The sequence below is a fragment of the Marasmius oreades genome, chromosome 2 (assembly GCF_018924745.1).
Source record: "Marasmius oreades isolate 03SP1 chromosome 2, whole genome shotgun sequence".
In the NCBI taxonomy this organism is placed as follows: Eukaryota; Fungi; Basidiomycota; class Agaricomycetes; order Agaricales; family Marasmiaceae; genus Marasmius; species Marasmius oreades.
Window position 1 is genome coordinate 1,668,890 of NC_057324.1, and position 26,980 is coordinate 1,695,869.

At 47.3% G+C, this 26,980-nt stretch overlaps 10 protein-coding genes across 10 annotated transcripts; 4 read left to right on the forward strand and 6 right to left on the reverse strand.

Annotated features, from left to right (window-relative positions):
• Nucleotides 1-563: 563 nt before the first annotated feature.
• On the forward strand, nucleotides 564-3,395 carry E1B28_004134 (uncharacterized protein; the record flags this gene model as incomplete). The annotated part of the gene is made up of 5 exons (XM_043148591.1): nucleotides 564-644; nucleotides 709-804; nucleotides 861-2,309; nucleotides 2,385-2,982; nucleotides 3,041-3,395. 5 exons carry the CDS (start codon nucleotides 564-566, stop codon nucleotides 3,196-3,198), a joined length of 2,382 nt encoding a protein of 793 aa, XP_043013191.1. The 3' UTR covers nucleotides 3,199-3,395.
• Nucleotides 3,396-3,599: 204 nt separating this feature from the next.
• Nucleotides 3,600-4,534, reverse strand: E1B28_004135 (uncharacterized protein). The gene is made up of 5 exons (XM_043148592.1): nucleotides 4,496-4,534; nucleotides 4,426-4,445; nucleotides 4,290-4,367; nucleotides 4,010-4,225; nucleotides 3,600-3,954 (listed from the first exon to the last, which is right to left on the reverse strand). Exons 1-5 carry the CDS (start codon nucleotides 4,509-4,511, stop codon nucleotides 3,676-3,678), a joined length of 609 nt encoding a protein of 202 aa, XP_043013192.1. The 5' UTR covers nucleotides 4,512-4,534; the 3' UTR covers nucleotides 3,600-3,675.
• Nucleotides 4,535-4,576: 42 nt separating this feature from the next.
• Nucleotides 4,577-5,865, forward strand: E1B28_004136 (uncharacterized protein). The gene is made up of 5 exons (XM_043148593.1): nucleotides 4,577-4,619; nucleotides 4,678-4,724; nucleotides 4,785-4,864; nucleotides 4,912-5,278; nucleotides 5,342-5,865. Exons 1-5 carry the CDS (start codon nucleotides 4,597-4,599, stop codon nucleotides 5,716-5,718), a joined length of 894 nt encoding a protein of 297 aa, XP_043013193.1. The 5' UTR covers nucleotides 4,577-4,596; the 3' UTR covers nucleotides 5,719-5,865.
• E1B28_004137 (uncharacterized protein) lies at nucleotides 5,842-7,968 on the reverse strand. The gene is made up of 7 exons (XM_043148594.1): nucleotides 7,231-7,968; nucleotides 6,985-7,170; nucleotides 6,703-6,928; nucleotides 6,613-6,644; nucleotides 6,506-6,560; nucleotides 6,311-6,449; nucleotides 5,842-6,262 (listed from the first exon to the last, which is right to left on the reverse strand). The coding sequence occupies exons 1-7, from the start codon at nucleotides 7,659-7,661 to the stop codon at nucleotides 5,868-5,870; spliced, it is 1,464 nt and encodes a 487-aa protein (XP_043013194.1). The 5' UTR covers nucleotides 7,662-7,968; the 3' UTR covers nucleotides 5,842-5,867.
• A 57-nt stretch (nucleotides 7,969-8,025) lies between these two features.
• On the forward strand, nucleotides 8,026-12,229 carry E1B28_004138 (uncharacterized protein). The gene is made up of 22 exons (XM_043148595.1): nucleotides 8,026-8,280; nucleotides 8,327-8,784; nucleotides 8,835-9,014; nucleotides 9,063-9,129; nucleotides 9,181-9,475; nucleotides 9,523-9,639; nucleotides 9,693-9,907; nucleotides 9,963-10,054; nucleotides 10,107-10,183; nucleotides 10,239-10,305; nucleotides 10,357-10,402; nucleotides 10,451-10,457; nucleotides 10,508-10,588; nucleotides 10,637-10,721; nucleotides 10,782-10,862; nucleotides 10,915-11,105; nucleotides 11,161-11,269; nucleotides 11,324-11,462; nucleotides 11,519-11,599; nucleotides 11,657-11,812; nucleotides 11,863-11,907; nucleotides 11,963-12,229. Exons 1-22 carry the CDS (start codon nucleotides 8,064-8,066, stop codon nucleotides 12,199-12,201), a joined length of 3,045 nt encoding a protein of 1,014 aa, XP_043013195.1. The 5' UTR covers nucleotides 8,026-8,063; the 3' UTR covers nucleotides 12,202-12,229.
• E1B28_004139 (uncharacterized protein) lies at nucleotides 12,230-14,214 on the reverse strand. Its single transcript, XM_043148596.1, has 7 exons — nucleotides 13,791-14,214; nucleotides 13,539-13,740; nucleotides 13,283-13,479; nucleotides 12,723-13,230; nucleotides 12,642-12,666; nucleotides 12,497-12,587; nucleotides 12,230-12,439 (listed from the first exon to the last, which is right to left on the reverse strand). The coding sequence occupies exons 1-7, from the start codon at nucleotides 14,179-14,181 to the stop codon at nucleotides 12,306-12,308; spliced, it is 1,548 nt and encodes a 515-aa protein (XP_043013196.1). The 5' UTR covers nucleotides 14,182-14,214; the 3' UTR covers nucleotides 12,230-12,305.
• Nucleotides 14,215-14,232: 18 nt separating this feature from the next.
• Nucleotides 14,233-16,002, forward strand: FAL1 (RNA helicase). The gene is made up of 9 exons (XM_043148597.1): nucleotides 14,233-14,299; nucleotides 14,356-14,452; nucleotides 14,507-15,204; nucleotides 15,251-15,366; nucleotides 15,415-15,498; nucleotides 15,557-15,626; nucleotides 15,680-15,719; nucleotides 15,773-15,795; nucleotides 15,848-16,002. Exons 1-9 carry the CDS (start codon nucleotides 14,273-14,275, stop codon nucleotides 15,881-15,883), a joined length of 1,191 nt encoding a protein of 396 aa, XP_043013197.1. The 5' UTR covers nucleotides 14,233-14,272; the 3' UTR covers nucleotides 15,884-16,002.
• Nucleotides 16,003-18,462: 2,460 nt separating this feature from the next.
• On the reverse strand, nucleotides 18,463-18,874 carry E1B28_004141 (uncharacterized protein; the record flags this gene model as incomplete). Its single annotated transcript, XM_043148598.1, has 2 exons — nucleotides 18,463-18,662; nucleotides 18,718-18,874. The coding sequence occupies 2 exons, from the start codon at nucleotides 18,872-18,874 to the stop codon at nucleotides 18,463-18,465; spliced, it is 357 nt and encodes a 118-aa protein (XP_043013198.1).
• A 328-nt stretch (nucleotides 18,875-19,202) lies between these two features.
• Nucleotides 19,203-20,135, reverse strand: E1B28_004142 (uncharacterized protein; the record flags this gene model as incomplete). Its single annotated transcript, XM_043148599.1, has 1 exon — nucleotides 19,203-20,135. The coding sequence occupies one exon, from the start codon at nucleotides 20,133-20,135 to the stop codon at nucleotides 19,203-19,205; it is 933 nt and encodes a 310-aa protein (XP_043013199.1).
• Nucleotides 20,136-20,828: 693 nt separating this feature from the next.
• On the reverse strand, nucleotides 20,829-26,976 carry E1B28_004143 (uncharacterized protein). The gene is made up of 15 exons (XM_043148600.1): nucleotides 26,722-26,976; nucleotides 26,510-26,669; nucleotides 26,041-26,456; nucleotides 25,176-25,986; nucleotides 24,896-25,117; nucleotides 24,601-24,848; nucleotides 24,534-24,547; nucleotides 24,445-24,483; nucleotides 24,113-24,384; nucleotides 22,661-24,060; nucleotides 22,559-22,608; nucleotides 21,701-22,509; nucleotides 21,500-21,640; nucleotides 21,218-21,445; nucleotides 20,829-21,160 (listed from the first exon to the last, which is right to left on the reverse strand). Exons 1-15 carry the CDS (start codon nucleotides 26,904-26,906, stop codon nucleotides 20,933-20,935), a joined length of 5,223 nt encoding a protein of 1,740 aa, XP_043013200.1. The 5' UTR covers nucleotides 26,907-26,976; the 3' UTR covers nucleotides 20,829-20,932.
• Nucleotides 26,977-26,980: the final 4 nt, after the last annotated feature.

Sequence of the window (26,980 nt, forward strand, 5' to 3'; positions counted from 1 at the left end):
AATAGAAGGTGTTCAACCTAGTAGTTGCCGAGTCCTCGGAAGCAGCTGAGTGATATGGGGAAACAGAAGTACATCGCAGTGCACGTTCTTTCATTGAAGAAGAATACTGGCCGCCGAGGTAGAAGCTGACCATGGCAGATCCTATTTGGCACGTTATGTGCAACGGCTGGAAGAGATGTTTTGACCACCGACCCAATGTAACGAGGAGGTGCCAGGAATGAGATTTCATCTAGAGAACCTTGGATAGAGGGCACCCGCAGCTGTATAATAGCAATGAGGTGTGTGCGTGACCAGACCCCTGATTGCGGGATCGACGCCGACAGGGCAACTTCACCGTCTATCTTGATCGTAGATTGTTGGCACGTACAGTGAGCACTGAGAACTTGACTACTGAGTACTGAGCTCCGTTTTCTCGACCAGTCGTTCGTCTCTGAGGGATTCCGAGACATAAGACATCCAGAGTAATCTTAGAACGCTACATGAACAGTTTGTGATTGAGGGGAAATCAAGTGCTAGAAAAGGCTGTCAATGATCTTGATACTTCGTTGGCATGGTTGATATGAATGATGAACCTAGAGTTGCACGTGTCATTTCCTTTGTTCAGCATCTCCACCTTCCTCCTCAACCCGTCTGCTCTTTTACAGGTGAATATCGGTCGTACTTTCCTTTGGGTCGCTTCATAGCTCATCTTCTCATTCCTTTTCTTAGTCTGGTCAGCCTGCCAATTTAGTGGAGCCAGACTATGCCCACAACGGCGACGAGATGCACACAGCTTCGCAGGATGACGACCGACCTTCCAATAGAGTGTGTTACACGTGTATCTTCCGGCTCTCATGCCTTTAACCTGTTCTTCATCCCAGTTTTACAGATTCCTTACAAGTTCTCGTTCTCGCTCTAGGTCAAAGCAGTCTTCGTCACATAAAGTTCAATCACACACATCCGAGTTAACCCATAATCTCCCCTCGGAATCTCATTCAAGGGAATCAACCTGGTCAAGTCGGACTTCAGATCGTGGGCGCTCGTCAAATAGATCGAACGGGAAACCATTTACTATCTTACCTTCCCGGCCATTGTCCTCTACAACAACCGCAACAAATACCACAATCACCCCTTCTACCCCAAAAGGCAAGAAACGTATGGCTCCGCCAGCGTCGACAGCACCATCTTCGTCTCATGCTGAAGCTTTGCAGGAGAATTCCGACCTATTGTCGACGTCGGCAGACCCTACACCAAACAGCCGTGCTAGTGCAAGAAGAAAGCTTCGCAACATTTTTGGCATACATTCTCGAAAACCTTCCATTAGCAGCCCGCGAGCTCCCAGTCCAACCATGTCCCGTAGTCTATCGATAAATCGCGGAGAAAGGCCCCCGGTGCCCCCCCGCTCCGACACGTTCACCTCTCACGACTCATCAAATTTTACAAGGACGCAGTCTCCCGATCCGATTTCCTCCTCACGCCCACAGAGCCCTTCGCCGATTCCCCAATCACATCCTGATCCTCTGACCTCATCTGTTTCAACGACTGCCTCTTCCGCTTCAAAAATCGACCATCTCACCAAATTCTTCTCCGCTGGGCCCCGCTCAAAACCGCTTCTCAACCCGCATCGATCATCTACCACCTCCCTATCTACGTCACCGTCATCATCCGATTCCATTCTTCCTACTGTTTCAGGTCCAACAAAACACAAACGTGCCTCCACCGGCACGTCAGATTCCAGCGCTTTGTCGAATAGACGGACTACGCCCGGTCATTCACAGCCTAGAAATGCCTCCTCCCCATTCAGAGCGATGGCAATCAGCGAGGGAAGCGGAGTCAATGGTACGGCACCGAGGATTCCCCAAACAGGTCCCACCAGCAGTCTTCCCCGGTCCGCCACGACATCTACACGGATGAGCCACAGAAAAGACTCAGTGGACTCAACACATCGATATCGGCCTCTGGTGATTGTTGACGAGGAGAATGAAAAGGAATCGCCTATTGAAAGTCCTAAAGGAAAGGGAAGAGAGCTTGATCCTAGCTCAAGCCGAGCAGGCAAGCGCCGCGGTAGTGAATCGTCCGATTCTCGAACTGCAAGTAGAAGCAGGAATAGAGGACATGCACACCAATCCGCGAAATCTCCTAAACAAGTCAACATCCGTACTACTAAACACCCTTCGTTTGATTTCGAAAGACCCAACTGGGGTACTGGAGGCTTATTGACGAGGAGTTTGAGCGGGCACGGTCAAAGAGAGAAAGCCAATGGGAGTGATGAGAGTTGGGCGAATGGTAATGGTAGGATGAAAGGTGGCGAATCTGACCGAAGGAGAAACGTGAGTGTTCCTGCCTCCGATTCCTCACGACAGGGAACACCGACACACGCTCCTCCGAAAACTGTTAAACTCCAGGTTGATAACACGCCAACACCCGGGAAGGGCCACACTTCTAGTCTCGGGAAAAATGCGGGTAAACGAGCTCTAGGTGTCGGTGTGAGTCGACTGGTTGGCCTTGCTCATGGTCCATTCTCGTTTGAACCTGCCGTGCCTTCGCCGACTTTTAGTCTGAAGGAAACGAATACACCTCTTGGTGGGGTGGAAAGTGAAATGGAAACTGGGCGGAAGGACAATAAAGACAAGCGAAAAGGGGAGAAAGGCACTGCAATCAAGGGGGGGGACTTATCTCGGTCCACATCCGTTAGAAGCAAAGTCACCGAACCCGATTCCATTCTAACCTCGTCCACTTCTGGAGGTTATTCCCGTTCAACGGGACGCGGTCGGTCTTTGGACTTGGGATTGGGACTATCTTGGGCACCGACAAAGGTTCGAGAGGACGTGCTTTTACCTGCGGGCACTTTTGCGACGAGACAAAGTCACAGCGCGTCCTCCAGGAAGACACTTCACCGACATGTAGAATTCGAGGAGAGAGAGCGGACGAAGGTTGGACAGGAGATTGCAGAGATATTCAAGGAAGTTTTGGACGAAAACGCCTTTATTGCGTTCAAACATTGTGAGTCTATTGATCCGGTACTGACTAGTCGCAAATCAATGAACCCGTGTCTTTGCAGACGTCCATCAATTCGATGCTCACGAAATACCCTTCGACGGTCCCACCGGTATCGTTGCTAGAACCGAGAGGTTGTTGAACAAAGCGTCCACCCTCGGACCTGAAGACCAGCGGAACTTGACGAACAAACTCATTCGGGTTATCTTGCACAACGTCTAGTCCCAGTGAGTCGGAAAGTTTCTTCGCCCCCTGTTGCATCTCTTGCTCGCTCCTGTGTTCCTTTCTTGTTATCTTATATACTCCATTTGCACCAACTCTTGTACCCTTACAATATAGATTCATTTCTTCCACTTCTTCTAATTATCTCTACTTCACATTATTCATATCTCTATAGTAGCCATACTTACGTTCGCCATGCCTATACTACCTTTACGACTGACATATTTCTGTATCCTCTCCTCCGACTACGTCGCAATGCTTTCCATGCCGTTTGATGCTCCTGATATACCAATGTGTTTACTTATGGTTCCTTTCTATTGGGTTTTCATGATCACTTACGCCTTGAGGTGCCATGTATCGTTCCTTTACGCACAACTGTCGACATATTCCATGATCTCTTAACTTGATGTTACAGACAAAGATGACATTATATAGCTTTACAAGACAGAGCGACAACAATAACTTCGAAATACATGGCTATGCTGGCCGCAGCGCCCGCAGCCTTTCAGCCAACTTGTCGTCCTCCTCCCCAAGCTTCACACCCGCAGTTAAGTCAGGTACAGCTTCCAAATCTTTTGCTGCTAAATCATGTTGTAGTTCGATGTTCGCCTCTTCTGCCGTTTGTTTCAGGAGCTGATCGATTTGATCCTGTGGTGTTGAGACGGCAGTCGTAGACGACATGACGTCCTCCATATATCCTGTTTGTACATCTAAATCTGCAAATTGAGTTTCGAATTTGTCCATTACGAGAGATATCTGAGAGGGAGAAGATCGAATAAGGATCAGTGTGGAACGAACGATGAGGACATACTCGTTCTAGATTCATCGATTCCATCGCTTTGTCCATCCCTCGTACCACAGAAGTCATGTTGCCAGTGACTTGACGCATTGTGACAGCGGTTTCAACTCGACTAGCGACAGCATCTATCCGACTTGATAACCGTAAGAGGTTCAATGCTTCGCTCTTCTTTCGAATGGCATTCGAGGCGTATATTCTGGCACCATCATTGTTTCCTTGTTGAAGCGCCTTTTATCGAGAAGGAGATGAGTGGAAATACCCGTGAATGTTACACACGAGGGATTGGATTGACCTTCTTTAGCCGTGATTTCTCGGCGTTCTCATCTTTCTGAGCCTTCTTGGCCTGTCTATTGAGAGTCTTTGCTGTGAACTTTGTGTTGGATGCGTTACGGTTTCAATTTGCAAGGACGAGGGAGGTGAAGGGGTACCTTGAGCTGGAAGAGAGTTTCTGTAGTATCATGTAAATATAAGAGCTTGAGCAGAGATGAAAGAGCCTACTCTCGAGATTGCTCATGGCGGTAGAGTCGAGAGCCAAATATGGTAATCACCGCAACCTCCGAACGGCCGGAAATTGGTGGCGTTCCTTGTTCTTCTTGCCAATGGGCTTGCTCTACTATGTCAGGTATGCCAGTTAGCCTCAAGTTCTCATATCTCGGAAATTTACTCCTTTGCACCTCTAGCTATGTTGCCATCGTCGTGGTCTTTGCTTTTGTCACACTTTCTTTAGGTGATTTCCTATCCTCCACTAGCGCTGACGAGCACATATTTATCGTCATTGCTATCCCAGCGAGCGGGCTCCTATACGTTTCGGAACTCATTGAGGAGCATTCTCGACTTGCAAAAACAATTGGTCAACGGGGAACTTATGTGTGTGGTTTATTATCTGTGGATTTCCAAAATTGACATTCTCCTAGGCGGTTATCGTGTTACACCTTGTATTCTATGCGACAGACTCTCTGCCATTCCTCCAGACGATTTTCTCGGTCATATGTCACGTCGTGTATCTCCAGAATTTTTCCAACACCTGGCCCGTCATATCTCTCTCATCCCTTCCCTTCGTGGCTTCGTGTATCCTCGTCATAGTGGATCACTTCATGTGGTTCTTTTATTTCGCTCAGTTGACTCAAGACGCTCGAAACTATAGATACAGAGGTCGCGCAGGTCCACAGGTCCCTTCTTTCACCGAGGTAGCCACCTTCTTTGGCTTGTGCGTTTGGCTGGTACCTCTGTTCTTCTTTTTGAGTCTCAGTGCAAATGACAACGCATTACCTACTTCCCTTTGTGCGTATTATCCCGTCAATTCATGCCCTCGATTGCGGAAGCTGACTGACCCTACCCACCAAGCTACGCCTGGTACGCCCTCCCTCACTGCAACCCAACATACAAAGCAGCCGCGTATCTCCCTCTTCAGATCACTTCTTTCTTTCACGTCCTTGCTACCTGCATCGATACGTCCAAAGGACTCACGTATGCCTGAAGGTCTTATTGCACCACCCCAGTCTCCCGTACCATTCTTACGCCCGCAGTCAATGTCATCTTCATCCTTCAGAGGCTCTCAACACTCGATGACACCTCCTCGCTCTCCCATCATACGCCAGGGAAGCCTCGAATCTTCCCCTCCCTCGACCTTCCGGTCGGGAACTCCTCCACTTCGGAAACCAGGACTCACGATGAGAAGAACTTCTGGTTTTTCGGAGGGTGATACATCTAAAAAGGGTTAAGAGTCCTTTCTCTTACTACGAAACCTCTACCTTTGCTAGAGCACACCAATGGACAAGTGATGGACTAAAAGTAAATCTGATGAAATTATGATAGCTAATGATCATGCACACGCGTGTCGTAGTGTTGATAAATATCGAGTCGGAAGATGTCATGATTGTCCTGATGACCACGCAGGGTTATACCCCGGTGGTAGCACTTCCTCCTGAGGAGAAGGCGGTCGAATGGGTATAGGACCCGCGTCTGTTTCCTGCCGTACTATTCTCGTTGACGAGGAAGGAGGTGTACCTTTCTCTTGGGAGCCTGTCGTCTGAGATGTATTGCCTGATTGAGTTAAAGCTCCCGCTACCGACCATGAATTTGAGTTATTTCCTAATTGTTGTGTCGACGATGACATCGCGGAGTGCGTCGGCGGCGTATATCTTGTATTAGACAAGGAAGCGGCTTTTGATTGTTTTGTAGATGTGATGCTACTATCGGCATACGGGGCGAAGTTGAGGGGAAGTTCAAAGGGCTCCACATGTGAGTCTAAAAGAGGTTGAGTTTCTGGTTTGTGGTCAATTCCGAAAAAGACAGAGTTAAGGCGGGTCATACGAGTTGGGTAGGGCATCATACTATGCGCTCCGCTGTAGATCGCCGGGGTTGGCCCGCCCAGACGATCTCTGTGCCTTCGACGTCTCCAGAAAAATAAGAGTAATGCGCCGATGATGACGAGGAGAGCAACCACTCCCGCCTATGGTAAGTAAGGCTAAATTGAAGAATAGGATAATGTCGAAATCGTGTGCTCACCGCTATCCCAACGATGGGCCCAGTGCCAAGTCCGCCGGATTCAGTCCCACCACCTCTAGAGAGGGATATCAATGACTCGTGGCTTGGAACAACGGGAAATAACTTACGAGCCATTGCCCTGCCCATCCATAAGTACAACCTGCAGATGAGTCAAGACTGTGAGCTCCGGATTACCTTCTGAGCTACCGCCCACGAACCTCGTGTACATCTAGATACTTTCCTTCATCTAAATTGGTGAGGGTCAACGTATATGATTGTGTTCGGTCGAGGCCAGATTCCCAATAAATTATGTTATCGTAGGCAAACCACTTGGACACTGCGTTGAATGTCCGAGTTGTTGTGGAAACTCCGCCTGGTGGACTGAGAGTAGCGGAATACGCTCCGTGGTCATAATTCAGAGAGCCGACGACTCGGAGAGCTGACCTGAAATCAATTGAAGGTTGGTGATCGAGCGCCGTAATTGAAACATACATACTTACGCGCTGCTGAAATGAAATATGATGCTTGAGCCTGCGTTATTGGTGTCAACTCGCGGATAACCCTGTGCATCGTGGTTTGTGTTGAAGGTCCCCCCTCCACTAGTTTGGAAAGCGGCAGAGTTTAGAAAAGACGACCCATCGGAATTGGCGGTGACCGCAGGAACAGTCGTTTCCTTGATTGAGGCACTTTCATCGTCGAGAAATGTTAATCAATCTGCAGCACGAAGAAAAAAAGTGGCTACTCACCCTTTATCACCAACTCCAACCGTAAAAGTGCCTGACATTATAGTCAAGTTCTGGGCTTGGGTGACATTGAGCGAGAAGGTGTGCTGTTTGTAAGCTAAACCTGAATAACTAGCAAGTAAGCCGTTGCTAGGCTGCCCTCCAGCTTCTTTCTCGTCCAGACGAGTAGTGTAAGCCCCCGGAGTTGCTGATCCATAGATATATACCGCTGTTCCCATAAAACTGATTTCAAAGCTGGCTCCCTGCATGGAAGTGCTATGAGAGGAGGTACCCGAAGGGTTATTTGGGCTTTGGTGGGTCGAATCGTAGGTACTGTCAGGGCTATTAGAGTAAAAGCTCTTCCATCCTGACTTGACATCTTCCCCTTCACGATTCGGCGAATAGGAAAAGGTTGGCGAAGAATCCGGTATCGAGAAATTATAGAGGTTGGCCATGGTTTCGCAGAAACCGGGTTAGAGTAGGAATGAAAGGATAACAGCGCTCAGCATGGGTAAGACACAGGCACTGGGGTGTTGAATTCAAATTCATAACCGGGTTGACGATACATATATATGTATGTTGAAACTTCAAGGCGGTACTGATCGCGGTTTGAGGTTGACGGAATCAAAAGTCCCTCAGCTTGAAGCGTTCGCTCCGGTCATAATATTTACAGAATTCCACGTCCAGTTGATTGTCCATAGGGAATGTCCAAGGAGGGAGGTTAAGATGAGCTGAACGAGGTAAGTTGCGCGGCGAAATGACGCGTAAACGAGGGGCTGTGCACAGCTCCACATGCGGGACGCGACCCTGAAGTAATTCGTTAGGCCAGACGCCGCGATGATGTTCATCTAACTGCGATGTATCTTCACTTGGCCAACAACCCTCGCGCTCTCTACCTCATTACTAGCTCACAAGATTTTCCTGATAAGGCTCTCGTCTTTCGTGCCGATGAACACAACCCTAGCCAAGCTGTCGTCGAATTTCTGCCCAAGGATGAAGTCGATCTCTCGAGCACAGTCCGTTTAACGAGTAGAACGGTGAAGGGTTGCCTTGGGCTCATAGCGGTAGAAAATGGTGCGCTGCCTTAGAAGGCTATGACTTTTTCTCAACGAATTCATAGACATATTCTTGGCTTTGGTGACCAGTGCCACAGAGATCGGCAACACCAGACCATCGAGTTCAGCTCCAGAATTCGTTGCTCGAATACACGAAGTTTCATTTTATAGTCTAACCTCCTCGACATGGGATGATCTTTCAATAGGATCAGATTCGCTGACCCACCCTGATTCCCTTGATACTGCCTTGCGGGATAACTATGCCCCGCAGCCTTATGAACACCCTTGTGCTCCATTGACTAAAATCTTGTCTTCTGGCACCTTTTATTACGCATCAAACACTCATTGGGACCTATCCTCGAGGCTCTCTCGACGTCTGACTCGTAACGAGAAAGCGAATAAAGATTTCGGTACTTTTGATGAGCGATTTGTTTGGAATGAGTATATTGTTCGAAGTTTGTTGGATTTGAGAGAGCGTTTGGAACAACATGAACGCGATGATCTAGATCAATGTCAATTCCTGGTGCGTTTGTGCCTTTCCTGTGTATCGTGATATCTCTCACAGTTCCTCAGATCCTGGCTATCCAAGGCTACGTGGGGGTCTTTACTACCGGGCTACCCTCGCCGCCTATAAATGCAGTGCCGGTAGTCGCGACGCTCTCCTTGATTTCTCGCCTTGGTTGGAAGAGAGCAGGTACACGTTTCAATACGCGGGGTGTAGATGACGATGGTAACTGCGCCAATTTTGTCGAGGTCTGTCATCGATTCTCCATTCTACAACACTATCTAAGCTACCGATAGTCCGAGACGATATTTAGCACCGATCAGCATAGCGTTAGTTCTGTACAAGTTCGCGGCAGCGTTCCATGTATGTGTTCGCAATATGACTCGGTTCTTTCATGTACGACGAATTTCACAGTGTTTTGGGAGCAGCAGGGCATTCAAACCTTTGGGCAGCGCATTCAGATAACGAGACCTCATGCGTCGCAGCCGGCCTTCGAACGTCACTTCACTCAGCTTACCGAGGAATATGGTGCTGTTCATGCCATAAACCTTTTGGGATCTAAAGAAAACGAGGCCATTTTGGCGACAGCCTACCAGCGTCACCTCCAGATTGCACGATCTGGGATTGATGGTACTCTGGATATCACACATTTCGATTTCCACAATCAAGTTAGAATCGGAGGGCACGACAGTGTCTTGCGCGAATTAAGGTGCGTGGTTCAAACTCACAGCGTTGATATGCTGACGAGTCTTGCAGGCGAATGGAAGTCATAGTAGATCATATCGACAAATTTGGTTTCACGACCTGTGATGCAAGTACAGACGATCTGGTAACAGACCAAAGAGGCGTCTTTCGGACGAATTGTTTAGACTGGTGAGGTTTTATCCCAGTCGCCCATTCTCAGTGGGGCCCACTCTTCTTTTCAGTCTGGACCGCACCAATTTCGTCCAAGATATTCTTTCCCGACTTACCTTAGAGCAATATATGCTGTTAGTTCATCGGGAATGGATACACTACCATCCACTTTGGACGCATCACCGCGAGCTTTGGGCGGAGAATGGTGATGCTCTATCCAGAATATACGCAGGCACAGGAGCGTTGAATACCAGTTTCACTCGTAGCGGTAAACGGACACTTGCCGGTGAGTCTTTTTATCTGTAATGTAAAGTATCACTGTATTGGACGTGTCCGATCAGGTGTTATTTCGGACGCCACAAAGAGTGTTTCTCGAGCGTACATCAATAATTTCCAAGACAAAAGCAAACAGATTGCCATTGATATGTTTCTGGTGACCCGCCTTCTTTACGACCTCCTCACCTTACTGATCTCGTTTCTTCCAGGGAAATATGAGTGCTCAACGTCAAGTCACTATATTTGACCCTGTTCATGACTCCGTACGGACGGCTTTGGAACAACGGTTCGTTCGCCCTGCTTCGATCTGATATCAGACATCTGAAGTCAATATCACGTAGAATCAACGAATATTCTTCGACGAAACCGTGCATAATATACGTTGGATCCTGGAATTTGAATGGCCGGGTGAACGTCTTTCAGCAAGTCTACGTCCACGTTGCTCATTCGTTTGCCTAGCTGCCCGCTTCGGAGTCATTGCTTCCGTGGCTTTATCCTCCAAACTGTACGTATAACTCTTATTGATTTGTATCCAGCTTTTGATTTTCTATAGGTCGCGAGTAAGCTCTCCTCAGACCTTTTACCATCCCTCGATCATTCACAAGCTTAGCCCGGATTTATTCGTACTGGGTTTCCAAGAAATAGTACCTCTCACTGCGCAGCAAATCGTTCAGGCAGATCCAGAAAGGCGGTGGGTCACATCGTTTTGTTGTCTCTCCATGGTATTGACTCCCATCAGTCGGATTTGGGAAACCAAAATTCTGGAAACTCTAGACCGTAGGCCAAACAAAAAGTGCGATTACGTGCTGCTTAGAAGTGAACAAGTAGGTGTTTTCGCTCACTGTTACTCGCTGTTGGTTACTGGTATTAACATCAATCGTTAGCTGGTTGGAACTGCTCTTTTAATCCTCGTTCAATCGGAATTAGCGCCGGTTATCAGAAACGTGGAGGCCGCTACTAAAAAGGTCTGGCTTGAGCAAAAGGATGCTGTGTGGTTCTGATATCTCCCTCCTGAAGACGGGTCTTCGTGGCATGTCAGGGAACAAAGGCGCTGTAGGAATCAGACTAGATTATCATGATACCAACTTCTGTTTCGTTACAGCTCACCTCGCCGCTGGTCACTCGAATGTAGAAGAGAGGAACGCTGACTACTATACCATAGTCAGTGGACTGCATTTTTTGAAGGGGAAAACAATTGACAGCCATGAGTCGGTCCGGATATTCCACGTGTAATCAGTTTGCTGATGTCTTCTACCCTATCAGAAACATCGTATGGCTCGCGGATACCAATTATCGCATTAATCTCGATAATGAAACCGTACGATCTTGCGCTGAAAACAATGATCTCGACGCCTTAATTGTGGCAGACCAGGTTAGCTTCTGAACAGTGTATGGAACAATACCTTTCGCTGACCAGTCAATATAGCTCAAGCAAGTCATAGATGCTGGACTGGCATTTGGTAGATATGAGGAAGGACCTCTACTGTTTCGGCCGACATATCGTTACGACTTGGGGACAAACATCTACGATACAAGCGAGAAAATGAGGATTCCAGCCTGGACCGGTTAAGTTTGCTTACAAGTCCCGCAAGTTGCACGTGGTGCTCATCATCCATCGCAGACCGAATCTTGTATCGTGGTCGTGTGCTCGAGCTATCTAGCTACTCGAGAGCGGAGCTACTAGGTTCAGATCATAAACCAGGTGAGCTGATGAATAAAGGCGGTATGCGAGCCGTATTGTCTCACCAGTTCATTTCAGTATATGCTATTTTGCGGGCGGATATACGCATCATTGACAAAGCCAAACGTGCCGCGTTGTCACGATTGCTACTCGACAGCCTTCTATCCGTGGCGCCGGGCGAAAAGGTGGAGGACAAGTTAGCGGCTCTTATGTTGCCAGTAGATTTTGATGCTCGTGAGTTGAATGGCGAACGACACTGTACGACTCCTTACCGTCTACTGCAGTACCACCTCCAAGTACCGATAATTCAGCTTGGTGGGATAATGATGGTAAGTTAAGGATAATTGGAGTCTCAGTCTATTTGTCCTCATCCAAGCTACGCAGCTCTTCCACGAGGAGTGGTACCTGTATCTCAAATCAACTCCTCAGTCCGATACCACCATAGGAATCCCTTCGACTCACCTCTAGATTCGCCTCTTTCCTCCTCGCCGACGTCCTCCGATGAAGAGCTTTATACCCATGCGCAGTCGCTCCCACCGGCCATGACACCCTCAGTGATACGCAAAGTACCGCCCCCTCCTCCGCCGCGACCTAAAGTTTCGGTTGTACCAGGTAATGAATAGATCCTCAATTCGCAAATTTCCGATTCACAGTGCGGCAATAATGAGCATTGCTCAGATCAATAAAATATATGCTATAATACATGCCGATAAGTATAGCGGGCCGCTCAAATGAGGCCCTGCTTTTTGAGATCCTCATAGGTTTTGCGGTTATAAACATTGCCCTCATCGTCCTCGAGCTCTTCCATGGTTTCTTGTTCGAACACTTCATGTCTACCCTCTTGCTTCAGTTTTTCAGCAACTAAGATATGTGACTGGTCAATGGAGGTACATAACGGTAGGTCTAAGGACAACTTACGGGTAAGAGCGTCCTGGATACGAGTGATTTCATGAAAATGTTTTGTGTTGGGAAGCCCCAAGGCTCGCATTCCGAAGGCATGTCGGGATTCCTAAAACCCCAACAGTTAGCAAAAGAGACAAATGCTTCAGGTCAAGGGAGTAACCTGGAAATGTCGGTCGAAATTTTTTCTGTATGATAAATGAATCAGAAAACTCATATTGGAACGGATAACTTCGAGCTTTACCTTCCCATATAAACATGGTCAGAGCATATTTCGCACCTATACTCCACTCCCAACCCATGTAATTTGTACAGCCAATATGGGATTGGCTTGCCATCCCAACCGAGAGGTAACTTGAGGGGATTGTATATCCGTTCTTCCTCTTCCTCCTCTTCGCCTTCTTCGCCAGTAGTTGTGGAGGGGGCCGGAGCCGGCTGAGGTTTTGACTGTTCCAACAGTTCTTGTTCACGCTCCCGTGCAGTAAGAGAGAATCTTCTTTCAACATTAGACTTCGAGTCATTCAAAATGGGCAAGAGATCGACAAGGAGGACACTTGAAAGGTGGCAATACAGCGCTGATTCATGAAGCCGATTTCTGGAATTCGAAGGTTGAGTAGCTTGAGGGGTGTCTTTGGGTCCATTGGGATTAGGGACAGGTGTAGTCGACTGGGACTGTTTTTCGGCCGCTTTGATGTGCTTTTTTGAGGTCAAATGTGCGTCGTAGACTGTCTGCTTCGAATAATGTTTCTGGCCTGTAGAAAATATAGCGTTGACATGCAACAGCAAACATCACCATGTACTTACATGCTACACACCATATTCCGCTCGACCCTCCTTCAACCGTGTTCTTTTCAGAAGTATCCTCCCAGTCCTTCATCTCCCCCGCCTCCCAGGATTTCTCAAATTCTGCTTTGCTTTCTTCTTGCGCAGCGTGTACATCCAAAAGAGGTTGGGACTTCTTGACAAATGAGACTAAATATGAGTGTAGGTTCTTGATATAGCTGAGAACACCAGCGTCAAGAAAAAAAAGAGTACAATGAGACAAAACAAGGAAACTGACTTTTCGAAATCCCTTGCGAATCGTACCTCCTTGGGTAACTCGCTATGTACCGGGCCATCCTTGACCCCCATGAGTAGGTCAAGATATTGAAGATATCCGGGTCTTCTTCCAATACTCTTGAGGTTGTTATACGCGGTATGGTGAGCATATAAGTCAAGGTATCTGCCGTAAGCCTCTTCACCCGAAAAAAGTAGGGATATTGCTGGAAAGCGACGTCAAACCAAAAGAGCATCTAAAAATAATGGGACGCACGGTCTTCATCATATTCCTCGTATCCCTCTTGATTAGGCTCTGCAAGTATGGCCTCTATTTCAAGTTTCAATGCTCCTACCACGGAATTAGGATACTTGGCGTGATGTTCCTGCACTTTCGCCAACCGCGAATAATACTCTGACAGGTCGTTTGGTTCTGTGGAGAAAGAGAGAGAATCTATTTCTGCTTTCCGCACGCTCTCGTCTTCATACAGATCCTTGAGTGAAGCGGCACGGGTCGCGATACGTTCGAGTATCTGGGCGGCCTTGTGTTCGCCCTGAAGTTTTGATTCATGGGTCTGGTAGTTCCTAGATAGTAGAATATAGAGAGCACGCTCAAAGCGTTCTATTTCTTCGTGTGTTTGTCGCTGGACTTCGATTATTGAGTCCATTTGAGGGCGTAAGTGTGAGAGGAAGGAAAAGGCAAAAATTTCAAAGTCCGCTCTCACTCCTCTATCATCTTCACTTCGACCAACTTGTAAAATGTCCGGCCTCAATACAGGAGACGAGGTCTGTCATACCCTTGGAGTTACTCTGAAAGTCCCGCAGCTGATCATATTCACTAGAAACTCGTTTTCGAGTCCTCAGAAGCCGTTTCTGTCGTGTCAACTTTTGATGACCTTGGTTTGAAGGAGGACCTGTTGCGTGGCATCTATGCATACAGTGCGTCTGCAACGACTTCGTTCCCAAAACTTGACGATTGACATACATCTCCAGACTTTGAAAAGCCTTCGGCGATCCAGCAACGTGCCATCCTTCCTATAACTCAAGGACGCGATGTTATTGCCCAGGCTCAGTCCGGAACGGGTAAAACAGCCACATTTTCCATCTCAATACTCCAGTCCATCGATGTCACTGTCAGAGAAACGCAGGCACTCGTCCTGTCGCCCACAAGAGAACTTGCAACTCAAATTCAGTCAGTGGTTCTTGCTTTGGGAGACTACATGAACGTGCAGTGTCACGCTTGCATTGGCGGTACCTCGATTGGGGAAGATATTCGGAAACTAGAGTACGGTCAACATGTAGTTTCTGGTACCCCGGGACGTGTTTTCGACATGATCAGAAGGCGAAGTCTTAGGACCCGTAACATCAAAATGCTGGTCCTTGATGAAGCCGACGAACTGCTGAACAAGGGATTCAAAGACCAGATATATGATGTTTACAGGTATCTACCTCCTGCAACTCAAGTCGTCGTTCTCAGCGCGACCTTACCCTACGATGTTCTGGAAATGACGACAAAATTCATGACGGATCCCATCCGTATTCTCGTTAAGCGTGACGAGTTGACGCTGGAAGGTATCAAGCAGTTTTTCGTCGCCGTAGAGAAGGAGGACTGGAAATTCGACACGCTTTGCGATCTTTACGACACTTTGACGATCACTCAAGCTGTGATCTTCTGCAATACAAGGCGGAAGGTCAGAGACATTTCGTGCCTAGTGTACGCAAATTGACCCTTTTCAGGTGGACTGGTTGACCGAAAAGATGAGAGCTTCAAATTTCACCGTATCCTCGATGCATGGTGAAATGGTTCAAAAGGAGCGAGATGCGATCATGGCCGAATTCCGAGGAGGGACATCGTGAGTGGACGTGTACGCTGACGGTTCTCACCTAATCATCTTTTCCAGTCGTGTCCTCATTACAACCGATGTTTGGGCTCGAGGTATCGATGTGCAACAAGTTTCGCTGGTCATCAACTACGATCTTCCAGCGTCAGTAATTCACTTTCAACTTCATGGTCCATACTTAAACGGTGGTTTGCTCCTACAGAAATCGTGAAAACTATATCCATAGGATTGGTCGTTCCGGTCGTTTCGGACGGAAAGGTGTCGCTATCAACGTAAGCCTGGTCCTGCCAACCTAGTGTAGATACTGACTACATCGGTTCAAAAGTTTGTGACGGTCGATGATGTTCGAATCCTACGGGATATCGGTGAGTGATGGTGCGCTTTCAATAGACTGGATAAAGACTCACAGCTCGTTTAGAAATGTATTACAGTACCCAAATTGTCGGTCCCTTTTTTTTCTCTTCTTCCAAACCATTTTCTAAAATTTCATTAGGATGAAATGCCAGTCAATGCCGCGGAGCTGATTTAACGCATCGTTTTTCTGGTGCTTCTTTTCGAGTGTCTGCATCGTTTTCGATATGGTTATATTATGAAATGTAGTGTAAACTCCCAGTCCACGCCACGTTAATGCGACATTCATCTCTGACAGTGAGGGATGTGTTTACTTCGGAGCCCAGATTGCCCGAATCTTCATAACCCTATGAAGGCCTATGTCAAGGTATACATAACTTTGTTGTTCCTTTACTCAAATCATGAAGACTGACCATCTGTCGTGTTAATCAGTTTACCGAATTGGGAGACAATTCGTCTGAATGCATCACGGAAATTGACTCGCTATTCGTTAAAAATCCAGAAATGCTATTGATCGTCAGGTGAGTACATAGTGGTATTCCTGTCGAGTTAATACCACACTTTAATGGGATGCGAAGAAACTGTCATGTTCAATAAAAGCCTACATAGACCCGCAAGCATAAATCCGCCATATTATTCATAACTGGGGTGCACTAAATGGAAAATTCACTGATTGAGAGCAATCAATGTCAACACTCAAATATGAATCAGGTTCACCATTCTTTTCGGCCGCCGTCTACTTGGTCGCCCTTTGTTCCTATCAGAAGTCGATCGTCATTAGGAACAAGGGGTATAAAACTTGAAGTGTTCGTAAGAACATATGAAGAAAAATCAAGTACCCTTCCAGCTTGTAATGGACGATAGTTTTGCTACTGGGTTTCTATGACCATGCAAACATAACACTGGCATGCAAGCGCATTTGACAATGATTTGAAGGCCGGATCTTTCAAGAAAGCTGGGATTTTCCAGGACCTGTTGGCATTAGGGTTTAGACGGCCTCGGCCAACGCTTTTCGTGAGCCAAAGTGCCATGAAGATAAATAACATGATCCCAAGCGAGCGGACTGGAGAATAAACCTCGGGGAGGTATACAACATATTTGAAAGCGTATGATGTGTGGCGTGTGACTTCATCTTGTTCGAACTAAAAGTCCTTCGACGGTGTAAACATACCAATTGAAATTTAGTTGGTTTGAGAAGGAATCAACACAAGGTCGAAGCCTGGTGAATGCATAGCATCTGGGAATAGATACATGAATCAGTGGATGTGCGATGAATATCACTGAGTGAAGTTAAGGAAACAGAGAGCCAGCTAGGCAACTTGGACACCGAGAACCATGATAGGATCCTAGTGTGAACCAGTCGTGAGTGGCAGAGAACTTGCATCCACTTGTACATACACGTAAGACTACAGAAGAAAAAGAAAACTTGCAATGTTGACGCGAGTAGTGACCGTTCCGTGACGCTTGCACTCTACTTCCCTCCCCCACGACCCGATATAATAATGACAAGTTTCTGCAAAGCTATCCAACTGGATCAAATCGCACTGGCACTTGTATTCTAGCTCAACAATCTCCTATGCAACCTACCATTCATGCGAATTCCACTTAATTCGCAAACCGTCCGACGATCTTGATATCCTTCTTTACTTTGAGCCTCAAAGCGGTAGCTATAAGCGTGGGTCGAGAAACCCATTGCAAAGGTCTATTGCGTATAAAATGTGGAGACGCTAATAATCCCCCTCCTCGCTCCCTCTACATTTGGGTATGTGTTATTGGCGTCGGTGAGTTTCATAACTCTGTGCAAATCTCGCCCCTCACATCCGCACCTGTAGCGTTCGAAATATATACACCAGGTGAGAGGGCTTCCTTCGCGCAACTTAACGACTCACCACGACTATCACGTTAGATGTGGACATGGTGTTAACCTAGTTCGTTTTTCTCCGTTATATCAATTCGTGCTGAGCCCCAAATCGGACCTCGGACCCCTCAGCCAGAGGAGGAGGTGCGTTTAACTCATCATTAAAAGGATTAAAATTTGGCTCATCCATCTTCTCACAGATAAAATGCGACTTATATAAGTGTAAATTCAGCCCAGCCCATCCACGAAATTGTCGCCCGCCTACATGTACACAGACATGCTGGCAATAGTAAGTTTTCTCAGTTGAAGATGTTCTGAGGCATATTATTCTAATTTTGGTATGCATAGTCACCAGTTTCCTCAACAATATTGTGCGTCCCAAAATGACAGAAGCTGGATGATCATTCCGTCTAAATCAGTCTTTCAGCGCCACACATCGACCGCTATTGCCCGTCTTGCACTGCAAAACTACGTTACTGACGTATTGGGAGAAGGGTTTACGCTATCACATTTCTATAATTACGGTCAAAACTATCTGTCTAACGTCGGAGCTGTCTCAGCTTCTGCTTGTGAGCTACTCAGATCTCTCGTACAGTATTAGAACACCGCCTGCTTCATTTGCATGAAGCGTAATAATCGATTAATCTCGGAGACGATAATTGGAGGTGGGATGCATTCCTGCAACGTCAAGGTCAATATACAGGCATGCACGACGTGTTTTGCAGTTTATGCTTTCTTCGAGGACCTTCCAAAAGAGAAATTCGCGTTCAAGAAACAGTGCCAAGAGCGACGACTAAATAATGGGATTAAAGAACCGATGTATGTGGTGTATGTCCACGTATAGGTATATCCTTAGATCAATTGAGCAGGAGCAACGGTTTGTACAAACTCGAGCTAATCTACTGCCACGAAGACCCCTTCCATGCCAATCTCTCTACTTGATCACACCCTTCTTTCCCTCTAACGCACACAACAGTACCGCTCTCCGGATCGTCGCCATCCGGTACAACACATCCAATGTCCTCCACATCCGGGCATGGGCAAAAAGCAGGATTCTTAACGCATTCCAGGGTTTTGCAAAGATATTGTGAACATGGAACTAGATTCAGTCGTTAGCCTTGCTATAGAACTGGTTATGTACAATGGCTACGCACTGCTTTCACGGTGTGCAGCCCATTGTGCGGCACCTGAGGCATGCTGCTCCTGATGTTGCTGTTGCCGGAACATATTGTCAAAGAAGGAGAATTGGGCAACACAAATTGAGAAAAGGTAGAATAAGAATAATATCAATACAGGCCGCGGTCGATACATGGTGAAGGTGAAGGTTGAAGGCAGGACCACGTAGGTGTTAGCACGTGTCTCTACAGTGACTCTCATGGTGAATGAAACTGAAACTTGCAGAGAGAGGGATTCTAGTATGTATCGAGTGCGTCTAGGTATAGAACATGCCAAATGTAATGATTATAGATATTCAACATAAGTAAAAAAAGTTGTAGCAGTAAGCGTCGTAACGGATCGTCACACTGGGACATGAGGAGGTAAATAGAATAATGTAGAAGTTGAGAAGCATTCAAGTCGTTACTAAGGGGAAGGTGGCAGGGAAATAAAGTACAACGGCAAGAATAAGGAAACTCTTGCATTATAGATCTGCAAAGCCAATACCATTGTCACCATCCTCCACTTCTTCCATCATAAGACGCCTTCGTTCCCTTCTGTCCTCCTCAGTGAGTGATGGCGTCCCAACCCATGGACGACCACCAAGTGGGACGGCCGGTCTCTGGGGTGTAGGACTGGTGTGCTCTGATCTCTCCTTGCCTGCGATCTTCCTTGGTGTTGCAGGAGTCGACTTTGCTTTCAACATTTTCTCCAGTTCTCGCTTCTTAGACTCTGGTGTGAGAAGTAGCCCATTGTCTTCATTCCGAACTGGTTCCGTGGCAGCCTTCTTCATAGAACGTCGAGGAGGAAGGTTTTCTTTTGCCGTCCTTACCATGAACAATCCTGGGTCAATGGGATCCGGAATAATGATATGCGGATCGCGATACACTCGGAACCCTGGGTAATGAACCGAGTGAGGGTCTGAACACGCGGGAAGCGGCCGAGGAACGATCCGCGGGGGGTTCTTGGAGTGTGATGACGACGCAAGGCGTTCTGGTGTCGAAAAAAAGTCATCGACTGCAGAAAGAGGAGTGCGAGCATTGGATGTACACGATGGTGTATATGGTGTGCGAGGTAACTGAGGTGAAGGAGCGACAGATGGCGGTTTAGAAAGTCGATCTCCTGTAACAGAGGTCTTCGCGATTTTCGAAGCGCCAAAATCGAGTTTCTTCGCTGGGGAAGGTTCCGCGTTTGCCTGGGCTGGTCGCGAAGTAAGAGTTTCGCGTATGTGGAAAGGACTCTTTAGAGTATTATCCGAAAGGAGGCCTTCTTCTGACAGTATACGGCGCTTTGTTGGGCTGAAAAGACTCGGGCTATCGGGAGCAAACGGTCGTTTTGTCGACCTGGTCGCTGTAAGAGGCGTTGGCGGCAGAGGAACTCTGGATAAAGGGAGTTCTTGTAGCGGGGAACGGGACATGGTGGTGGTAATGGTGATAGTAGCGGCTGTGGAGGTTGAAGCGGACTTTGAAATTTTCCATCTTTATATCCTGACCTATCAAAAGCAGCGCTTCCCTGCAAGCTGCCTGAATCCTTTCAAAACTGACAATGGTTGCCAGGCCTCTTGTTCTTCATTGTTCTTCGGGTTCTCATTCAGTCCTTGGCTTGACCGGATATTGTAACGTCACTGTAGCGTGGTCGCCAATCAATCACGGAAACTATTTAAGCAGACATAATCGTACTCGCTACGAGGCACCTGGACCTTGTAAGAGCCGAAAGTACCTAAAGCTATACTTAAAGTCAGAGGCACAAATTCGCTGCTAGTAGCACGAGGCGGTCATAAATTTCAACAATGATCACGTGATCGTGACTAGACGTGCTGGAGGGGGGCATATACGGTTATAGAAAATAGCCATTTCTGTGTACATACATGATACCTCTGGCCTATTTTTTCGCCCATTCCTGTCTACATTTTTGATAAGACATAGCTACCGACGAGCCATCCCTGTCTACATCAGTATATCGGAGAATTGGGTCCATTTCGGTGCTTTCTGTCTACATGGATCGGTCAGTCGGCCATATTTTGACCCATTTCTGTCTACATCACGGATCGGGCCGCCTAGGGCATATGCCCACCTCCTGCTGTGGGTTGACTCCTCTTAGAGTGGAACTGCTCAAGCGCACAGTATTCATGAACGGTCGCGTATAAATATATACCAGCTTTATTCCGTAGATTATTCGTGTCATTTCTTTACTTTTGATTTTGCCAAAATGTTGTTAATGCACTGCCTCGATGGGCATCAGAACGTCGAACGCTCCTGTTCCAGTAGATATAGGCCTCCCGAGCACAATATTTCCAGAGGGTGTAGTCAAGTCATCAAAGTCTCCGTGCAGGGTAGCATCGGACAAGAACGCTGCCGTAGTTTCGTATGAAGCCTTGAGAAGAGGTGAAGGATTTGTCGAGATTCCCTTTCGGTTGAACGGTTTGTACCCGCCGTCAAATGTCTAAAGTCTGGGTGAGCAAGAGGATTGAGTGAAGCATCGAAGAAATAAGGAACTCGCCATGTAATCAGCGATAAGTTCCAAATGTCGTCGGTCCACTTGGATCTTGTAAAGACCGAAAATTCCACTCATCTCTTTGAAGATGGCGGCGCGGGCCATCTCGACACCGTACGTCTTGAGTATGGCATATATATCATTGGAATATGTTTCATCGTCCTCTAGAATGGTTTCATCGGCCGAGGAAGCAAATTCCCAAAGGCCTTTGAAATTTGAGCCGTTTGTTGTAAGCTGCGAGATTGAGCAGGTCAGTTTGACATGAGAATAAAGTTTGAAAGTTCCTACTTTGATGATTGGTTCTTGCCCCTTCTTCTCTTCTTTAGATTGAAAGCAGTCGGTAATACCAGGAATCTCACGTATGACAGTAGTACGGCAGATTCGCTCTACGATACCGACGAGCAAAAGCTTTGGAAGATCGGTTGGAAACTGGAATCAGAGGTAGCGGAATCAGACTATCAGTTGGATTGTGCAGAAATAGTAACATACGTTGAGGACGATGGTGACCTTTGAGCACTCGAATTCGAAAGAATTCGTGAGTTGGAAATTTCGCTGGAACATATCACCAACTCGCTTAACATATGCGTTGAAGCTTTTGGTTTTGTATTTGACTTCCGGGTCAGTTTCGTCCTGGGCCACTTCCATCTCGTCCGCATACTCAGCCTCTAGCTCCTCGTCGTTATAGAGTACCATTTCCTCGTCGTTATCTTCGAAGTCATCATCCGATTCGTAACTGACTTGCTGCTTTTGCTGCCTAGCACGTTTGGCTTCATCTGCGTCGCCATCACCAGCCTCACTTTCGTCATTATCCTTCCTCGTGGATCTGGGTTCTTCGTCGTCATCACCTTCAGCGGTATCGCGGTCCTTGGACTTCGATTTCTTGCCTTGACCGAGTTGTGAGATCTGACTACGCATGTCCGCATCCACTCTTTTCAATTCGGCTGTTATCTCCTTCTTCAAAGTCAACGGAAACTTGACGCCAAACGAAGATAATACTTCTGTAGGATCTGTGTCATATTCGGCTTCATACTCTTCCCTGGGGAAGAAGAAGATTTCTACGGTATAAAGTCTTCGTCGTGCGTCACCGTTTGTCTGTAACTTTTCGGTAACTGCTATCCGCTCGATGATTTGCGATAAGGTTAATTTGGTGGCGCGCTTGCAAAACCGATCGACGTCTTCCTGCAAAGTCCCAGCTCGTAACCTCATGGTCATGGACGGCGTTTTTGGCTTCTGCGAGGCGGTCATGACGATTTCACGTAGTCGAGGAATACCGAGCGTGACGTTCGCAGCACCGTGACCTGGAAAGATTTCAGTGACCGAAAATCTCTGGGAAAACATGTTCTTTACCGGCAAAGTGGAACGTGTTAAGTGTCATTTGCGTAGATGGTTCACCAACACTACGTTTGCATGAACAAAGAGATTCTGATACCAAGATCATAATCGGCTCACCCTTGGGAGGCCAGTAGACCAACCGCTTCGCCAGGTTCGACCAAACTTTTCATGTACTTGACGTGCATGAGGAGGCGGAAGTGACCAGGCGCTATGCGCTGATTCCGAGATTTCCACCGCTCTTCCGTGCCGTCATCGATTAGATTGCGGGTATTGGTCTTGACATACTCTTCTAAAGCTTCAGCAAAGTGCTCGGAAGTCGCGCCAATTTCACGACTTGGATTGAACAAGGACAAGGCAGGATCATATTTGCCGCGCTTAGCGAGCGACTTCTTTAAAACCTTCTTCATATATTTTGGCGCGTTTCGAGAACCAGTATTGGCCACATAATCCAATTTCCCAGGTTTAAGTAGGTTGATCCACGATTGCTCATTCTGTGCGATGAAATCAAATTGATGAAGGTGTTTTTGTTTCGTGACGTCCAGAGCGTCACCACCATAATGGAATTGGTAGACCGATGAATCACTCCCGCGCACCGTGTTATCATAATGCACGCGGATTCCTTCCAAATGCTTAATCAAACAACGTTGGAGATATCCAGAACGGGACGTCTTGACGGCGGTATCGATGAGACCTTCTCGTCCAGCCATACAGTGGAAATAGAACTCTTGTGGCCTTACACCGGTCAAAAATCGACTGGCCACATAACCACCTGCAATGGCCTTGGTTTCAAAAGCTTTGAAAGACGGCAGCGTCTTCCCACTGACCATGACCGGAACCCGACGGCCTTCCAACTCCTGTTGACCTAGGGCGCAAGATATCTGTCGTGCGTTGACCGCACTACCCTTGGCTCCTGACAGTGTCATTGTTTGCATGTTATTGTGGGGGAATCTGCGGAGAAGTTTATTAGGTAAACATGCATCCGAGATATCCGAGGTAAGTTTTGACAGTTTAGTCTTGACTGTAACGTCGAGACCGGCCATCTTATTGTCGTCTCGCAAAACATCCTGCAACAGTGATCTGAGGGCATCGGGAACATCGTCCGTGGGCAGTTTACTGAGGGACGGAAAATTTTCTATTGCACCATCCGTTCCTAGGTTTTTTGCCCGCTCGAGAATGTCTTTACGTTTGGCGTCTCCTTCGGGTGTGAGGGTAAGGTCGTCAATACGACAGGTGAAGGCACGATGTTGGAGGAATTTGGTGAATAGCCGACTAAGGATGCCTAACAATCGTCCCACCACAGGTGGCCCGTAAAGCTCATAGACGGAATGAACAATACCATAATCCGAAGCTCCGAACGCAGCCTTGTCCAGAACACCACAGAGAAGTTCCCCGTCCATGAATATAACTTTATCCTCCTTCGAATCAGAACCCCACAAATGACCGGGAACTTTGGTGCCGGCGTTCAAGTTGATTCCTTCCATGTTCTCTGGGGTGATATTTTTGAGGATGGTCGAAATCTGCAAATGCCTTTGAGAGAGAAGAATGGTTTAGATGAGAGATGGTTGTTACCACTTGCTTCCCTGTCCATAAAGACACAGGCTTCCAGATGGTAGGTGGGAGCGTCACTAAACGCGGCGTACAATCATCTTCGGGGCGCAAGGCACCGTAAAGTAATTGGAAGTATTCTTCACGAGTGAAGAAGGTGCCCTGGCTTGTCATCCAAACGCCCGCAACAACGTGATCCTGGATCAAACCTCGTAGGGGGTTTCCAGACGTTGGTACGAGGTATTGGTTGTCGGTGTTAGAAATCATCTCTGCTTCAGCACGGGCAATTTGATTCTCTGTTTATTTCTTCTTTAAGTAATCTTTCTTTGTGAGATGTAAACGATTGCATGACTCACGAGGAAAGTGTATGTTCATCTCGTCACCATCGAAGTCGGCTACGAAGAATGTGAGGAACGCTAATCAACATCATCCGATAAGAACACACCATTGTACGAATTACTGGGGACAAGTGTCAGGTAAAGTTAGGCTGATGAATAGAGGCAAAGACCTACCAGTTTGCATAATGCATCCGTATGGTCTTCTCGCCATGTAAAATCCGAGCTTTATGTGTCATCATACTAGGTTTGTGCAGTGTTGGCTGTCGATTCAGAATTAAAATGTCACCATCCTCCAAGTGACGATACACCTTCTTGTTTATTGCATTCGTTCTGGTTCGAAGGCCTTTTCGGATCTGCTCACCCTCTTGAGGTGTCAGCAGCTGGTTAGCGATCGCTGTCCTTTGTTCCACAGTTAGTTTGTCCTGGCCAGGGTTCAGTCCGGGTATCTCAAAAGTCGGATGTCACCCACCAAGGAAACCTGATGGCCATCCTCAAACTCCACCATTGAAGCACCAGGATGAACACGAGGTCCGTTAATAACTTGCTGTCGTAGTTTGTGGAAATTAAAGGGTGTAACGGGTTCCGGGAATGTAAGCTTTTTAGCGAATATGGGAGGAATACCGATTTCGTTGGGCTCAATGCTCACGTCCGGAGAAATGACTGAACGAGCGGCGTAGTTGACACGTTTTCCCTTGAATAAGTGTAAATTTAAACAAAAACTGTTCCCAAGAATGGGGAGAGAAACCAACCATCATGTGTTTCCGGAATAGCCCTTCTTTCTTCTCCAAATTCTGCTTCACACCGGTAGGAGGAAGTTTTCCCTGTCGCATGGGTGTCGGGTTCTTACTGCTGTCCATAAAGCTGTTGACGTTGACTTGCAGCTGGATCAACGCCTCCAGTAGAGTAGCCATCAACTTCTTCCTTGCAGCCTCATCGTACATAGGGCCCTTCGCAGACGCTTCTTTGAGGCTAATGTTGAGGTCACGCAGTCGGTATGAGGTTTGGAGGATCTTTGCGAGGAGTTCGTTTTGCGGGTGTTCATAGAGAACTTCATTCATTTTGGAGGCTGGGCGAAAACGCGTCGGGGGGACAGGAATGACATCCAGGAAGAACATATCGGCAGATGCAAGCGAGAGCCCTTCGGAGGATAATTTCGCAAACGGGCCGTGTTTTCCGTACAATAACGAACACATCGTGGATTCGCTATTGAAAAGGCGGCGAAGATGAGCTCGGCACTCCTCTGGGGCAATCACACGCTCATTGCGCCCTCGTTTGGTCTTGATTTTTCCGTTCGCGGCTCTGGGTAGGTTATCTGACTTAGGATTAGAAGGCCCATCCTCTCCTTCCTCCTCCTCATCTTCCTCGTCAGGTCCAACCGGGTCTCCATCATCAACCGACTCTGGGCCGGACATCTCAATGTCCGAGTCCTGTTGAGCATTCGGTTCGGGTTTACTTGCAAGAACATCCGGCCGCGTCTTGGTGTTCCTCAACTTTTGCTTTGCGGAGAGATCGTATTCGATTATCTTGGTATAGCCTTCTTTTCTAAAAGTGTATGCAAAGCTATACGAGGGAGGTCAAAATAAGTAGCTTGGTGGCAGTCTTCAAGGTGCTTACCTCCGACAGTTATCGTTCTGACATCTTGTCAGTATTGTGGCCTTCAAAAATTCATTGATGAGTTCCTTCCTGGCCTGATACACGAGGGTATCCTTGTAGCTGTCTCTTTTACTGCCAGACGCGCGGGACAGATGGGCCGTCACATAACGGTTGATTCTGGCCATATACTCATAAGGACTTTCGTCATCATCTGCACCGTTCCCCTTGTCTTCAGGTGTAGATTCACTAGCACTGTCTTCCCTATTCTCACTATCATCCTCGTCATTCTCTCCCTCCGGTTGTTTCTTTTTCCCCTTGCCCTTCCGTTTGTTCCCACTTTCCTTTACAGTCCTAACTCGGTGTAAGTCGTCCAGACCATAAGCAGCCTCCAAAAGTCCGTATTCCAACAACCTGAATTTAGCGACGTATTTACAAAGCTAAGGAAGAAAGTGAAAAACGCGATCAAAAACATGGTCGACCGCGAACTCACTTCTTCTCGATCGATTTTGAACCTATGACAAAAAAGGCATGTTGCCCGGAAGAGGTTATACATATTTGCAAAAAAGAGCGGGTGGAAAACTGGCGCGGGTAGTTCAATGTGTCCAAAATGACCGGGGCAGGTGAAGTATCCAAGTTTACAGGTTGCGCATCTGAAGAAAAACAGATTAAGGAGAATATTGGACGAGAAGTAGCGTAACATACATATCAGATCTTTCATTTGGCCCAAGAGCAGGATCGTACAGACCCCCGATATTGGGGCGGTTCAACGCATCGAGAAGAACTGGGTTGACAATTTGCTTGACGGATATGCTTCGTGCATCTTCGGGTGTCAGAAAAGAAAACGATATTCCGGTAATATAAGAAGGCAAGGAGTGTGAAATGTTCATAATGAAGGGGTATGGAGGATGGCAGCAAACTGCGTGTCTGCACTCGGAGTGGAACTAAAAAATATTTCGCTCGA